The sequence below is a fragment of the Prinia subflava genome, chromosome 16, assembly GCF_021018805.1.
Source record: "Prinia subflava isolate CZ2003 ecotype Zambia chromosome 16, Cam_Psub_1.2, whole genome shotgun sequence".
Lineage (NCBI taxonomy): Eukaryota > Metazoa > Chordata > Aves > Passeriformes > Cisticolidae > Prinia > Prinia subflava.
This window is the reverse complement of record NC_086262.1, coordinates 12,781,418-12,797,790: the sequence shown is the minus strand read 5'-3', so window position 1 is coordinate 12,797,790 and position 16,373 is coordinate 12,781,418. Positions and strand designations below refer to the sequence as shown.

Genomic DNA, 16,373 nt, shown 5'->3' with positions numbered 1-16,373 from the left:
CTCAGCTTTTCAGGGCAGTGTTACCAAATGTCACCTGAGATTTTTCCAGTCTGGAGGGATCACTTAAAAAGATAACGGAGAAAGCAATAAAGCCTATCTAGCCCACATAAAATGCTTAGTTGTTGAGCTTTTAAAACCACTCATGAGCTGTTTAATGTAATTGCAATACATTTGGAAACAAAACCTGCTCCACAGCCCAAACCTCCTCCAGCCACTCCCTCAGTGGGGCACGGGTTTCACCAGCACTGACGTCCCACTGGTGATCTCCCTCCCTGAGCAGCCCTGACAGTGTGTGCGTGGGTTTGGATTGTTTCTGGGGACACACAAATGAGCCCTTGGGGAATGTGCATCATCCTTACATAAATTCGGATCTACTAAGCTCCAGAGCTGCCAGATTTCAGCTGTTTTTCTCGGCACCTGCTGTGCAAGAGCTGCTGACTTTTTGCTGTATGACTGTGTGGTGAGGGGATGCATCTCCCTTGTGACACTGAACCCATCCTGGGGGTCTGTGAGTGGGAAGGGGATTGTCCACATACAAAGTCTGAGTTCATTCAGTTCTGGGTAAGCACAGCATCTGAGGGAGATGAAGTTTCCCGTGTATATTGGAGGAGTGCCCCTTTGCCCCCAAACATGATGGGTTTCCACGGAGGGTAATGCAAAGAGGCATCTGGTGCACCCCAGCCTCACCAGCCTGCCCTGCTCTGGAGCACAGTAAGAGCCAGCACCCCACTCCCACTCTGGAGAGGTTCAGACCACTGAGGGACCCCAGGTATCCCGTGCCAGCCACCCTGGAGCATCCCACCCTCCTGTTCCCATCACAGAGCATCCTTGGATGCTCCCATCCAGGAGGACTTGTGCCCCAGCCCTGTTCCACAGCACCGCAGATACCCCAGGCAGCCCGCACCGTGGGTGGCTCCAAATTGCCCTGGCCCTATTCTGGGGCACCCCAAAACACCCCAGCACTCTGCACCTTGGTCCTGCTTCAGGGTGCCCCAGACCCTGTGGGACCCCGTGCCCCTCCGGAGCAGATCTCTCCTCCGCCCGGCGCATGGCTTCAGACGTGGTGTCCGGCTCGTACCCGCACCCCGACTGCCCCGGAGCCCCCCAGCATCCCCGCGTCCCGGCTCGGGGGGTCGGCACGGAGCCCCCCAGCACTCCTGCATCCCGGCTCGGGGGATCGGCACGGAGACCCCCAGCACTCCTGCATCCCGGCTCGGGAGATCGCACCCACCCGCACACCGATCCCCTCGGGCCCGAGCCCCCCGCCCGCCGCCCGCCGCGGCGGCCCCGGTACCGCGGGCTCCGTTACGAAACGCGGCCGGGGCGGGGCGGGCGGCGGCGGCCAATGGCGGCCCGGACAGCCCCGCCACCGGCGCCTGCCCGGGGTCCCTCCGGCGGGACGGGGCGGGCCGGGCCGGCAGCCGCAGCCTCCGCCGGGCCGGCCGGGGCGGAGCGGGGCAATGCGCGGGGGCGCGGCGGCGGCCGGGCCGTGCGGGCACCGCCGGCTGTAGGGACAGCTCCCCCGAGCGCCGCCATGAGCGGCCCCTCCAGCCCGAGCTCCCCGGCGCCCGGGGAGAGCCTTCCCGGGCCGGACCTGCTGCGCTGCCCCTGCTGCTGCCTGCTCCTCTGGGAGCCGGTGACCGCGTCTTGCGGTCACTCCTTCTGCAAGCCGTGCCTCGGCGGGGCCGGCCCGGCGCTCTGCCCGCTGTGCCAGGAGCGGCTGGAGCTGCCGGGCATCGCGGAGCCGAGGTGCAGCGTGGTGCTGTGCGGGATCCTGGAGCGCTGCGTGCCGCGGCAGCGGCGCCTGGCCGGGCTGGCGGAGCGCGTCCGCCACCGCCTCGCCCGCGGGGACGCGCGGGAGGCGCTGAGGATGGCGCAGAGAGGGGTCGAGCTGGGTAAGGACCACCGGGCTCGGGGTGCGGATGGTGGGGTGCGAGGGGCCAGCCCAGCGGCCCCAGAGACGGGGATGCCCGGGCTGGGTTGTTGCAGCAGGTGAGCACCGATGTGGGAACAATGTAGGTCACCGTGTCCCTGCAGCTCGGTGCGCTCCGAGCCTGCACTGTGCGGGGAGACGGGGGAAGCTGGAAGTGTTGTAAGACAGGGAAGGTGGGGATGGGAAGGGGGAACGCGTTCCTCCCATATCCGTGGCTGTGCCGAGGTGCTGGGAGCGGAGGGCTGCCCCGCAAACAGCGCTGCTCGTCCCCTGCCGGGGCTGCGGCCGTGTCCCACCGGCCATGTGCTTTTGGGGAGGAAAGAGCAGCGGATACTCAGATTCTGCAGCCCGGCAGTGTTTCAGGGTCAGAGGAAGAGCTCTGCCCAGGGGGTGGCCATTATGTAAAGTGGCTGGGAGTTGTCCAGTCGGGGATGGACACGTCCTCTGCCCCAGAGCCTGGCGAGGACGCAGCCTTGGCGGAGCTGCTGTGCCAGCCCCATGGGGCGGGTCAGCCCGGCCGCCCCTCTGCAGCCGGCTCGGGGCACACATTTGCCTGCAGGGCCAGCATCGGGCCCGGCGGGGGGGAGTGGGGTTTGATCTGCTTTAATGTGTGGCTGTAAGTGGATTTCTTGGAAAGTAATGCTTAAATAAAAGGAGTTATACAATGTGTCTGGAGCAAGGGGGTTGGGGCGACGGAGGCAGAATTTCCTTTCTCCGCGGCGTTTCTATGACAGCACTGAGCGCTCCTCCCGCAGCGCAGGCTCTTATTCATCGCCTGCTGCTAGACAAGTGCCAGAGGTTCAGGGTAAGCCTGGAAACTCAGGGCTGAGCGGACCGGTCGATCCTGGTGTTGGCTGCAGAAAACAAGTCCTTTTATGCAACTTCCAGAGGCATCCGTCTCTCCCTGCACACCCTCCTTCGCAGTAAAGGCACATGCACACTTCTCTGGTACTCACTTGCCAGGCTGTTGCCTGATTGGGGTGTACAATTACACGTTTCTTTAAAAATCCTTTGTTGGTATAAAGAGGAAACATTGCAAATTCCGTGCTCACTCCTCCCTGCACATTCTGTTCCCCGAAAGACAGGAAAGTGGCTGAAGGCAACAAGGAAATTGCAGTCACAGCCTCAGCTCCAGTGAACCTGTGCTTGCTGGGGCTGCCAGGCTCAGCCACGTGGGTGGTGCTTTCAGGATGATTTTTCCAACTCCTGCTGCCAGCTTTCAGCTGCACAATTTTTTTTTACGGGCTGCCTTTCACTTTGAAACAGAACCACTGATAAATGTTTGACCCATGGGGATGTTTTATTTGTGGTTCAGTGCGGTGTGATACGTGAGTTTGCAGTGTCCTGCACAGCCCAGCCTGTAAAGCAGCTCGCTTTGCTTGGGTGGAAATAAACTGTCAACTTTTTATCTTCATTCTTTCTGAGTGAACAACAGAAAAATGCACTGTAATGTGTAGCACAGGAGGCCCTCTGACATGCCTGGAGCGTGGAGGCTGGCGAGGCTCTGAGGCTGCCAGCTGGCTGATGGCCCTGGTGTGTAATGATATCATAGATCAAAAATAGCTGCAGCAGCAGAGAAATGCAGAATTCATTGCCCTGTTTTGCGCATCTGGGGTCGGGGGTTTTTTTTGGCCAAATCAGTTGCTTAATTGCTGGGCCGTGCAAATGTTAGAATGGGTTTGCCCACATGGAAAATAAGCCTCTAGACTTTGTACCTATTTGTTCATCCCTGCTCGTTGTTAGGGGCTGGGATATTTCATCTCTGGGTGGGTGCTTGTGGGACAGAGTACTGAGCAGCAAGTTCCCATGTTTCCTGACTTGAGCCCTAATATTGGCCAATATTATAAAGGCAAATAAACTGCCAGGGACCAGGTGCTGCTCTGCTGCACAGCCCAGCGTGGCCAATGCAGCTTTTGGTGCAAGAGTGGCTCTGGTGCTCTCTGGGTTAGGGTGACACCAGGCAGGGAGCAAAGTCTCGCTGTGCTCCGTGCTGGGCACGGGGACAAGGGAGCCATAGCCATGGCAGGGTTTCCTCCTCTGTGATAACAAGTGTTGGGTGCCTGGGCAGGGTGACAGCAGAGGCAGGCAGGGAAATGGGCAGATGCTTCCTGCACCCTGCTGTCATGGAGCTGCCAGTCCTGACCTGCAGTTTGCTGGCAGAGCTGCACCAGCACCGTGTTTGAACCGGGCCAGGAGGAAATGCTGCCGGGTTTGGAAGTGCAGGAGAGACATCATCAACAGTGATGTTTCCTGATGGTTGCTGATCAGCTGCCAGCCAGGCCCATGGACCCAGCTTGTTCCTGAGTGAGCTCCTGGCCATTTAGCAAGGTGATGTTGCTCATACCACATTTGCCACAGTAAATGCAGCAGCAGTGCCTGCAAGTGGTGCCTAATTTATGATACAAGGCTGGCCTTGGTGGCAGCATCCTGCAGGGCCACCACATGTCACCTGTGCTGGACTTGCCCTCATCCCACAGGGAGCTGGGAGCCAGTGAGGCGACCACTGGAGGCCTCTCCAAATGGACCAGGGAGCAAAACATCCCCAGCTCCAACCCTCAGCAGCTTTGAGCTGATGCTCAGAGCTGAGGGGATGCAGGGCTGGATGCACAGACCTGTTACCTGAGCTGGAACACCAGCACTGCACTGGATGTAGGTCACCTCCATCAGCTGTGATATAACGGGGTGGGTCTGGGCACCTCTGCATTTCAAACCCACAGACATTACCACACCTGGTTACTCCATGAATGTGGTATTAGGGTGCTGCTTCATTGCTCTCCCCAGCATCCCCCAACCCAATTCTGCCACTGGCAGTGCTGATAGGAAGGAAGGAAGGTCTTTATGTGGTTTTCTGAGGCAGGAAACAAGAGGATCTCACTGCCAGTTTTTTAGGAAAAGGCAGGAGCATGTCATGCCTGGTGTCATGAATAGCAATGTCATTAATAGCTGTGGGACCTGTGCCCCCCCCAGCACCCTAACGTCCTATCAGTAACATCTTGCTGACAAAGAACTGGATCCTCTTCCTCAGTTTTGGGAAATCCCAGCCTTTTCTCATACTTAGAAACCCCAGTCATGTGGTGCAGGCAGATTCTTACATCCCCCTTGGCTTCTCGTCTGCCCCAGGAGAGCAGTGACAGCCAGTTGGGTCTGGAAATGCAGGTCTTGGGCACTGCAGTCCTGTTTGGTAACGTGTTATTGTGACTGCTGGGTGAGTCACATCACAGAGCTGCCGTGGCCACAGCCTTGTAGGCACCACGTGTATGGTAGAGCTTTTTTGCTGCATCCCAAAAAGATGGATGTAAGCCCAGATCCAGCATGGCTGAGCCCTGAGGCAGTGGTGGGGGCTCTTGGCTGAGGGTATATAGGGAAGATGGGGGAAAAAACAAAGGGAAGAACCTCAAACAATTTAAAACTGTGTATTTAGGGGAAATAACCTCCTTGCAGAGGCTTACGAAGCCTCTTCTGACGAAGAGCAGTGCAGGACCAGGCTGTGCTCAGTGTGAGTCAGTGGCACAGGGACTGTCCCACTGTGGTGGCCTCTCCCCAGCCCCAGGGCTCACCAGGGCTCACCTCACGGGTGCCCACGTTTCTCTCTGCAGCCCTGGACTGCAGCTCCCTGCGGCTGTGCCGGGCAGAGGCGTTGGTGGCCTTGGGGCAGCATCCACAGGCACTGGAGGACCTGGATGCCGTGTGCAGGGCTGAGCCTGCAGAGCACGAGGTGAGTGAAGGCCACGTCAGCTGCAGCCAAGTCTTACTGCACAGGAGCAATTTCCCCCTCTCCTCATTGCTCCATCAGGTCCACCCTGCTCAGAAATGCCCTTGACAGACCCACTGGGCTGCTGATCAAGGTGGCAGGTGCTGTGTTGCCCTCACAGGGGAGGTCTGGCATTGTGTCCATCCCTCACTCCTTCTCCAGCTCTCTCTAGGCTTGGCTTTTGCAACTGCTGCACTTTGGGGAGTCCTGGGGGTTTTTAGGCAGATCTAATCAGGAGAGCAGTGACACATCCGGGTGCTTTGGCTTGGGGTGGGAGCAGGCAGGGGGCAAAGGGACATTCCCTTGGGGCTGGCACGGGAGCTGAAGGGGCATGTGTTCAGCTGGTCACTGTCTCATAGTCACCACATGTTTTTTCTGCTCTACAGGCCTTCTTCAAGAAAGGGAAGGTGCTCCTGGAGATGGGGCAGAGAGCCGAAGCCCTGCTGGCATGGGAGCACTGCCTGACACTCAGTCCCCATTTCCAGCCCGCTCGCAGAGAGATGGAGAAGGTGTGTGGGGTGGGCTCTGCCATGTTCCTGTGCTCTCACATCACACTGGGAGATGTCCTTTCCTCTGAAGGACTCCACAGAGTGCTCAGCCAGCACAGACACCTCCTGCAGTGAGCAGAAGGGTGCTTTGGGGAAAAAGAGTGAGCCTGGCAGCCCTCCCACCTCCTTGCTCTTTCCTCCTAGCATCCCCTAACCCTTGCTTTGTCCTTGCAGATCATCATGGGAGCCGATGCACCCCTGGGTGATGCTCCCCTGAGCTCAGCTGGTTCCCAGGTTGATGGAGGCAGCCCAGTGCTCCCATCTTCCACACAAGCTCAGGTAAGAGCCTCAATATCTGAGTCTGCAAGGAGACTGACTGTCCCTCTGGGATATCCCAGCTGCCCAGGGATGGGAAAGAAGGTGTGATAATGGGAGGTTGTGCTGGACATGTACCCATGCTTACCTGGTTGTGTGCTGGGATGAGAATCTGCAGGGTGGCAGAGCAGGTGCCATCAGGGCTGATGCTGTGGGGGCTCAGGAAACAGAGACTTTCTCTCTCTGTTCATCTCAGTACATTCAGAGGGAAAAAAGAAAAAAAAGAGTTTAGTTTTTTTTTTTCATCTAAAAACCACATTTGAGGATAGTTCAGACCATTAGCTGTTAAGGGAAGCTTGTATTTTCCTCTTGGCCTTTTATTAACAAACTTAAAAGGCTTGGAGAGAAGAGGGAATTCAGAAAATGGCCTTAGATACACCCAAATAGCAGTTGGTAGGTCTGGACAGAGTGAACCCATGTTTCCACTGTGTGATGGGCAGCAGTGTCTGAGGGCCACTCTCCTGCTGTCCTGCAGATGCAAAGTGTTGATGTACAACAACACACCAGGAAACCTCCCAGTGCCATCGGGCTTGGTGGGACAGATGGGGCTGTGCTTTCAGAGGGGGAAGAGGGTTTGGGCTCAATTTCATCTTGCTGTGCCTAGGATCAGGAGGGACAGCTGTCAGATGGGGATGCTGGGTGTGAGCACAGCCCAGACACAGCCAGCCCTCCCCAGCCGGGGCGATGGCAAGAACGGGACACCTCGGCAGAGAGTCAGGGCCGGAGCCTGCTGGGTGAGTGTCATCAAAGGTACCTCAGTGCTGTGTCACACAAAACACTTGCTTGAAATCCATTTGGGCACTGAAAACTTGGTGTTTGCACGGTGTCCAGCTCAGCAAACAAATATCCCAGGGGCACATGATGGGGCAGCTGTGGCCAGGACTTTCCCTGCCTCTCATGCACATGAGGAGGATCCACCTGATCTTCCTGTGGGAGCAGGTGAATGTTTGGCTTCAGCTTGGTGACACGTTCTTGCTGAAGCCAGTCATCACTTGTTCCTTGTGTGGAGTCAGGGAGAGGCTTTCTTTGGTTCCCATGATTTTAGGTGGCTTTTGGTTTAGATTAAATTTCAGTGTGGGGGACAGGACATGCCGTGAGCTGGGGAAGGAGCACCTCCATCAGCATTAACTTGCCATCAGTGCCCAGCCAGGTGGCTGCCACATACCTGGGTTTGCATAAAGCAGTGATGGCTCATGGCAGGTCTCCAGAGACTTCCATCCTGGAGCTTTATAGGCCAATTTGCTGCCCAGTGCCTCAGTTTCCCTGCCTGCAAAAGGAGGAGGAACCACCTTCCTCTACCAAGCACCATCAGACCCACTGACACACCAGCCATGGATGAACATGGATGGGTTAATAGAGGGGTTTATGTTGCATTTCCCAGTGTTTTTGTTTTTCTTTGACACTTTGAAAGCACTGTGTGGGGCAGTTATGCCTCAGAATGAGGTCAGAAAGCAAAGATTAATTTTATATATTGAAATGGGTGATTGTCTTGTCTTTTGCCACTAGATAAAGAGGAGGAAACAGCAGCAGCAAAGTGTACCCAGCAATGCCTCAGGGAGTCACTGAGCATATCTGACTTGGAGTGCTCGCTCTGCATACGGTGAGTTCTCCAGCAGGAGAGCTTTTGGGATGAAGAATTAGCAACTGCTGGGTTTTCTTTACTGGTGTGCATCTTTCTTCACATCTTAATGCAAGCTCAGTCCTGAGGACTGCTGAGATATAGGTTTTGGTACAGATAAGAGGGGAAGGCAGGGCCATGGGACACCCTGCAGGCTGCAGGGGCTCAGATCACCCTGTCTCAGGGTGCAGCATCACTGGGGCTGTCCCCAGGGACACAGGTGTGGAGGTGGGGATGTTCAGTGGGGTCAAAGACCAAAAGCAGTGGTTGCTCTTTGTACCTGCAGGCTGGGACAGGAAGGTATTGCCCAGGGGAGTTCCCTCCATGATGGGGATGTTGCAGACCCAGAAGGGAACATTTTTGAGCTCTTTGCCTGGTGCAGGTGGAAAAGGGAACAGGGCAGAGCCTGTGTTTGTCTGCTGGCTCAGAGCTGGCTCAGGACTGGTGTTGCACTGCCAGAGGGCATGCTGAAAGCAGGCTGTTATTCCTGGTGTGTCCCAGGATGTGGAGCAGTTGTGCAAGCAGCTGCTGGCAGAGAGCTGAGTGGGTGTTGCACTGCCAGACGTGCAAGTTGGTCAAGGTCCTGTGTGGCAGCTTTTTCCAGGTCTGTGCATGGGGGAGAGAGATTGAGGCTGTATCTGATCTGAGTTATGTGAATTTGGGTCTCCTCTGAAAGAAGAAAACAGTATTTAGGAGGAGTCAGGTCTTTCTTGAGACCTTAATTTAATTTCAGATCCTGGAGCTACCTGTGAGCAGCTTGGGTGCTCGCTGCTGGCTCTGCTCCTGGAGCAGGGGAGAAGGAGGAACTTCCCTGTCACTGCCCTTTGGCTCACATACCACTGTGGGTGTCTGGGGAACCACAGCCCTGGCAGCACCACGAGGTGCCATGTGTGTACTGGTGGGGTCTGCTGGGACTCCGTGGAGACCCTGCAGAGAGGGAGAGTAGAACTCAGGCATGGAAGAGTTCTTATTTACATCATTGTGCAAACCCAGAAGTCTGAGCCCAGACTTTCTAATTAAAGGGCTAATTAAAGCCTCACTCTGCCAGACCTATCTGTGCTCCTTTCCCTGTGTTGCTCTCTGCCATCCACTGGCTCTGATCACCCTTTGCAGGATGTTCTTTGAGCCGGTGACGACGCCCTGTGGTCACACCTTCTGCAAGGAGTGCCTGGAACGCTGCCTGGACCACCGGCCCAACTGCCCCCTCTGCAAGCAGAGCCTGAGAGAGGTGAGGGCACGAGTCCCACGGGATGGGGCCTGAGGAGAGCTGGGAAGCAGCTCCAGCTTCTGGCTGCCTGCCCAGGGCTGGGGTGGGAAGGTGCTCGTGCATTAGCAGCTCCCTGGCACGGCGGTGTCAGCTCCACTCACATGGGGAGGACCAGACAGTTGATAATTAAGACCAAGAGATTCATTTCCACAAGATGCCACAGTGAGTTAGTGAGATTGTAAACAGGAGAAGAGAGAGAGAGAGAAGGAAGAAAATGCTAATTACTTTAAAAAATGGAAATGGATGGAAAACCTGCTAGCCTGGAGATTTGATTTAATCTTTAATGGAAAGGGATTCAGATGAGACCATCAGGGAAATTAGGTTGTCATACAAGGACTGCATCACTGTCAGAGACAGGACTCTGTGTTGGACGGGCCCTGGCTCTGAGCTGTGTCTGGAGGTCTCGGTGGAGCTGACATCCCATCCTGCTCGATGGCTCAACATCCCCTGATAGGTTTTAGCCTTGACTTTCTCTGGTCTAAAATTACCTTCAGTTCCAATAAAAGTGAGCATGATTCAGAGTCTAGCAGGGCTTCCTCCCTGCTCCTCTCCAACCTATTTTTGGGTCTTAATTCCTTTCAGTACCTGAAGGCTGGGAGGTACAGCCCCACGGTGCTGCTGCAGGACATCATGCTGGCCACCTTCCCCACACAGCTGGCCGAGCGCCGGGACCTGCACCGGGCGGAGATGGCAGAGCTCTCCAAGTAAGGAGGGGCTGCTCCCCTGTGTGTGTGTGTGCACATGGGGACTGACAGGGGCTCTGCTCTGAGAGGGCTGTCCACACCCCATACCATTGCTCTGGCTTAGTTCTGCTCAAATGATGTCTGTCCCACCCCCAGGATCACGTTGCAGCAGTGCTGGGTGGGTGCAGATATGGGGCACCTGGGGGTGAGGGACCATCTTTGCAAGAAGCTGTTTTGTGGGCAGAATCTCTCCTTGGTCTCTTGGCGAGCCAAGTGGAACATTGCTCTGTGCTAGAGCATCACTTCTTGTGGTTAAAGATGCCCCTGGTTTGGGGGAGCAGCTGATACAGAGCCATTGGGGTAGGATTTGCTTGGAGAGGCATCACAGCAATTTCTCCTTCTGTCCCTCAGCCTGACCAAGAACATTCCCATCTTTGTGTGCACGATGGCCTTCCCTGGCATCCCCTGTCCCCTGCACGTCTTCGAGCCTCGGTACCGCCTGATGATCCGGCGGTGCCAGGAGAGCGGCACCAGGAGGTTTGGCATGTGCATATATGAGAACGGGAAAAGGTGAGCTCCTGGGCAAGCTTCCCCCTGCCCCAGCTGATTTGCCCCTCTCTGCCCTAGCCCCAAATGTCTAAAATACTGAGCAGTTCAGGAGGATTTCCTGTCAGTGCCATCTCACAGATAAAATCAGCAGGGAGGTGGTGCCTTCCCCACAGTGCAGAGTGAAATGGAATCAAGGAATAAGGCCAGCACTGGAGCTGCACAGAGCCAGTGGTGGCTGTTAAATGCAACATTCTTGGAACAGCTTCTGACTCGGGATGTCTGTGAGCTCCATGGTTCTCTGGCTGTGACCTCCAGCTCCTCTTAGTGAGCCCTGGGAGGAGACTTGATTGAGTCTTGCCCCTGCCCAGACAATTTGTTCCTGGGCCTTCTCCTGCCTTGGAGACGGTACCTTTAGGAGAAGCAGCTCTCTTGCCACCCATTGCCCCAGCTCAGCGCCTGTTTTCTGTCCCCGTGTCCCTGCAGCTTTGCTGACTATGGCTGCATGCTGGAGATCCGTCAGGTGGAGCTGCTGGCAGATGGCAGGTCCCTGGTGGACACCGTGGGCCGGCAGCGGTTCCGGGTGCTGAGCCGCGGGCACAGGGACGGCTACCACACCGCCGACATCGAGTACCTGGAGGACAAGAAGGTGAGGGCAGGGCTGGACAAAACCCTGGGCTGCAGTGGGACAGGTCCTCCCCACGGACACCTGTGTCCCTCTTGCCTCTGTTCAGGTGTCTGGGGAGGAGCTGCAGGAGCTGCAGTGCCTGCATGAGAGCACGTATCGCCTGGCGCAGCGCTTCTGTGAGCACGGGGACCTCACCTCCAGGCACATTCTGATGCAGCACGGGCCACTGCCAGAGAAGGAGGAGGACATCCAGGTAATGCCCAGAGGGAAGGGATGCACCAAACAGAGCACCAGGAGAGCCTCTGAAGCAGTGCTGTTCCTGCACTAACCACCCTGCTTCCCTACTCGGCTTCCCCCCAGGATGAACAAAACAAATCCAGTTTTTCACCCCTCTTAACAGCATCTGTTGTTCCAAGAGTTGGTAGGGCTTGTCTTGTAAAACTGCTCGATGGTTTTAAACTGTTCTTGGAAACTGAGCACTCAGTTCTAAAATCTTTCCCAGAGTCTTTTCCTAAATGAGAACTGCGAAACTGAACTGTGTGTTTTTGAAAATGCTTTGGGAAAAAGAAACCAAACAAATTGGCAAAGAGTCGAACCCTGCAGCTTGTGAAGTCTGCAGTCTCCTTTCTCACTGTGATCCTTTGAGACAGCCATAGCTGGGCAGAGGTGAGGAGTTAAGAGGACAGGATCCAATTTGCATATTTTACTGCTCTGACAAATTCAGATTCTGTAGGAGAAAAAAAAATCTCAAAATTTAATTTTCACTCCTTTAAGAAAGTGTTTCCTCTCTGGATTGTTACAAATATACTCTTGCTGGCTTGTCCCAGGCTCAGGCTGTCCTGGCCAGCAGTCACATTAATGATGTGCTGAGGAATTACAAAATGCTTCACCCTCCTTCAGCTGAATCGAGCTTTTCCCTCTTAGTTTGGCTCAGGTTGTAAAAAAGCCACTTTACAAAAGCAGTGCCCAACAGCTGTGCCTGCCTGGCTGCACCTCACCTCTTCAAGTGATGGCCAATGTCCCAAAAACATTGGCCATGAAGGACTTGGCCTGTGTTTACAAAGAGCACTGGCTTAAACAAGGAAATGCACAAGATATTTCATTGTCTCTTTAGTATAGACTTTTTACCAGCTACATCTGCATCTGGAGGCTCCCTGGGGAATGCTTGTCTGGAAATTAAATTAGTTTGTCCAGCAGTTTTGAGCTTGGACAACAAAAGGGCTTGTTCAGATGAGTACCTTGGCCAAAGCTGGCGTTGCTGTCCTGACAAGAACAACCATTTCCCATGGGCAATGCTGCCTGAGGGCCACCCCTGTGTTCACCCCACAGCTCCTGATGTGGGGCTCTCTCCCTCTCTCCTCTCCAGGCTTCAGCAGACGGCCCCACGTGGTGCTGGTGGCTCATCTCCATCCTGCCCCTGGACCCGTCCTACCAGCTGAGCCTCTTCTCCTGCACGTCGCTGCGCGCGCGCCTGTCGCAGCTGCAGCGCATCCTCACGGCGCTGCTGCAGCAGCCCCCGCCGCGCCACCTCCTGCCCGAGCGCGGCCCCCGGGGCCGGGTCTGAGCCGGCCCTGCCCTCCCTCAGGCTCAAAGCCACCCTCAGGCTCCTCTCTGTGTGTTGCTCCACGGTTTGTGTGTGGTTTGAGCCGCCCCATCCCCAAAAAAAGTGACCTCGGCGCCGCCCTCGCCCGCCGGCAGCGACACTGTGCCGTCCGTGCCACCGAAGGGGACACTGGCATGCAGAGCTGGGTTGTGTCTCCAAAGCCAAAGCCACTTCTGAGTGGCTTTTGCACTGAGGAGGATTCTCCTTGGGGCAGAGGACTGAGTGCAGGGATTGCCTCAGTTTTGGTTCTTCCACTTTGAAGGACAGCTTAGGGGTTTTGGTAGATGATCCTGATTCACGCAGAAAGTTCAGAGGCTGGGCAGAGGTGGCACTGGGGAAGCAGAGAGGTTCCAGTGGCTTCCCCCAGCCTTGGGAGCTGATGGCTCTGCCACTGCTTGCAGCTTTGACTTAGTTTGTGTTTGAACAAGAAGGTTAAATTAAACAATCTGAAACTCATGGTCTTGCTCCTAACCACCTCCATGGCCACGTGGTGAGGAGATGGTTCCCTTTGAATGCTCTCAGGTCCATTCATCCCCTTCCCATGCTCTGCTCGGTGCTGTGCTTGCTCGCCAGACCCTTCCCACCAGCCACTCCCCTCACTGCCGTTCCAATGCTGTGAAGTGCTGTGGCAGGGGGATTTTGTGGGATTTTGTCAGCTTTGGTGCTTTTCCCCCTACCCAAAGGCTGCTGTTCCCAACCCTGGCTGGGTTCAGGTTACAGGGTCCGACCTGGGGGCTGGGAGGAGCTGATAGCACAAGGGAGTTAAGTCTGGAAGTTTTATTGTGAGACTTTCTGCTCCTTGACTAATGCAATTTTTCCCCTGTTCTGTGTTTCTTGTGAACTTTCTGACTCCTCAGGAGAAAATTGGAATCTCAGCCGAGGCTGGACCCTTGCACTTGGGACCCAGAATAGTTCAGGATCCCCCAAAAGAGCACAGTGAAGTCAAAGGGATCCAAATCTCTGGAGAGGCAGGGAGGGGGTAGGATCAGTGACTGAGGCCATGAGCCACAGGTCAGGGCAGTGAGTGCTTGGCTGCTGCTTGTCTCTAGACACAGGGCAAAGACTCTCTGGAGAGACCAGACCTCCATGGGAATTCTGGAGATTTGGGATTTTTGTTTTTCATCCATAATTTCAGTGGCTTTGGGTTCAATTCTAGGAGTGACATCCACTCAGTCACTGGATTAACATTGCTTCTGGAATTCTATCCCTGCATTTCTCAAAGGCACCACACCCCCTCAGAGTGCTGTTGGATGTCTCTGTGGGAGAGAAAATCAGGGCAGTGATCCTTACTGCATGTGTTGCTGGGCTGAGCCTGGGCTGGGAGACTGGGCATAGCTCCAGAGAGGTCCCTGCTCAGGGCCACCACCTTTCCCTGTCCTGTCTCCAGGACTGAGAAGTCCCTGTCCCTCCTCTCTATCAAAGTGCCTCCCTGGAGTGACAGTCAGGAACTGAGGGCTTCTCCCCAGGGACCTCTGCCAGCACAGGGCAGCTCAGGACAGTTCAGAGCTGTGTTTGCTCCTGCACCACGACTCCCAAGAGCCATATCCCTGGGATGTCAGATTGGCATGGGCTGGGGTGGGTGATGAGGGGGTGCTTTGCAGTCCCAGGGCAGGTGGCAGGATGACACTGAAGTTTGGGAAGTGCCTTTCTTTTCCCCTGGGTCAATGTGGGCTCAGTGACATCCCCACCCCAAGCCACTCTCCTGTCCCCTGAGTCACCATTTCCCCAGGGTTGAGAGGTCCCTGTGGGTCCCTCCAGCAAGGGGTGGCCTGGGGGGGATGCAGGGACAAGTGTGGCTGTGCACCATGTCACACTGGGGAGGAGCCAGGGACCAGAGCCACATCAGCCTGGCTGCTTGACAAGGGATCCGTGCAAATCGCTCCAGTTTGCTTGGAGCACCTTTGTGGTTTTTATTACTACCTGTGCTCTTGGAATTACATTTTCTTTCAGGTCATTGAAATAAAGACCTTTGTTGTTGTTGTTATTTTGTTGCTGGTGTTTAACTTTCAGCTGGTCATTAATAAACGTGCTTGGGCATCCCCAGGGAGATTTGGGGACATTTGGAGAGTTCATGCCTTGACCTTCAGACAGCAAGGTAGGCACAGGGATCACAGTCCAGCAAGGGCAGATGGCAACATGGGGAAGAAAACAAGTGATTTTGCTCACAGAGTGTGTGAAAAAAGACAGGAGGAATGAGCTCCTGCCTGTCATTGCAGCTAAAGGCTGTGGGGAAGGATGAGATGGGAGATCAGTGCAGTAGAAATGCTGACCAGCGTGGGATGACCCTGGAGGCAATGTCCCCAAATGCTGTGGCCAGCATCTGTCCCTGTCCTGCCTTTGCAGCCATGGGCAGAGGGCTGTGAGCTGGGAGGAGGTTGGCTTTTGGCAGCTGGCATTAGGGATGAGAGAGGATCCATGCAGATGTGCATGGGGCCTAAATGAGAAGGTGGTCCTGGATGGAAGGTGATGTTCTGTGGGCACAGCTCTCACCTGTCTCTTGCTCCCATCTCACCTCTTCCCTCTGCTTCCAAAAATCAAGGACAAGAAAGGACCTGCCCAGCTGTGCTGTGCACCTTTGCTGGGAACATGGAACAGCTGCAGCAGAGAGGGAGAGGGCTCAAGTGGTCTGAGATGGCAGAGAACCCTGAACAGGTCCCATGCCCCAGAGCAGTGTCCCTGCTGTCCCATTAATAGCTGCCTCCATGAGGAATTACACCTTGAATTCCTCCCCAGCAAGGCTCTACAGCAGCAGCTGTGCCCTGAGGAAGCCCAGCTGTCAGCTGTGGCTGGTGCCAGCCCTTTTGGTGGCTCTGGCAGCCCAGGCCCTGTGCCTGACCTGTGGCTGGCGTGTGCCCGGCGTGTGGAGCTGCCGAGGATCCCTTTGCCGTGCTGCCCTGCTCCCACTAGATGTCAGGAAGAGGCTGAGTGCGGGCGAGGAGGAAGGCACAGCAGAGACATGTGCACTGTCAGCTGTTGCCAGAGCCTTGGCTTTTCTTTCCCTCAGCCCCAGTATCAGCCCTACTCCCAGCCCTGGCCCCAGCCAGGGTACCCTGAGCTCTCCATCAGCACAGGAGAGCTGGGGACCCGTGCAGGTCACTTTGAGTGCACCTCCAGCTCCCCACTCATGCAAGGTCTGTGCTGCAGACTCCTCTCCCCACTCCAGCCAGTTTGCTGTCCTGGGACTGGAGCAGGACACTGGGGAATTTGGGGATGTCCTTCTCCCCATCATCAGTGCCCAGGTGGAAAGGGACCTGGGGATACTGGTGACAGTGGACTGAACATGAGCCAGGGTGTGTCCTGGTGGCCAAGAAGGCCAGTGGCTCCTGGCCTGTGTCAGGAATGGTGTGGCCAGCAGGAGCAAGGGAGGTCATTCTTCCCCTGTGCTGGGCACTGGTGAGGCCACACCTCGAGTGCTGTGTCCAGCTGTGTCCCCTCAGTTTAGGAAGGACATGGAGTGCTGTGTCCCCTCAGTTTAGGAAGG

General features: G+C 55.8%; 1 protein-coding gene across 1 annotated transcript; it reads left to right on the top strand.

The window, feature by feature from the left end:
- Positions 1–1,033: 1,033 nt before the first annotated feature.
- On the top strand, positions 1,034–14,876 carry LOC134558922 (LON peptidase N-terminal domain and RING finger protein 1-like). Its single transcript, XM_063413260.1, has 12 exons — positions 1,034–1,895; positions 5,530–5,648; positions 6,071–6,193; positions 6,407–6,511; positions 7,152–7,281; positions 8,054–8,147; positions 9,279–9,393; positions 10,015–10,136; positions 10,527–10,685; positions 11,148–11,310; positions 11,396–11,542; positions 12,656–14,876. Exons 1-12 carry the CDS (start codon positions 1,049–1,051, stop codon positions 12,851–12,853), a joined length of 2,322 nt encoding a protein of 773 aa, XP_063269330.1. The 5' UTR covers positions 1,034–1,048; the 3' UTR covers positions 12,854–14,876.
- The last annotated feature ends 1,497 nt before the right edge of the window (positions 14,877–16,373 follow it).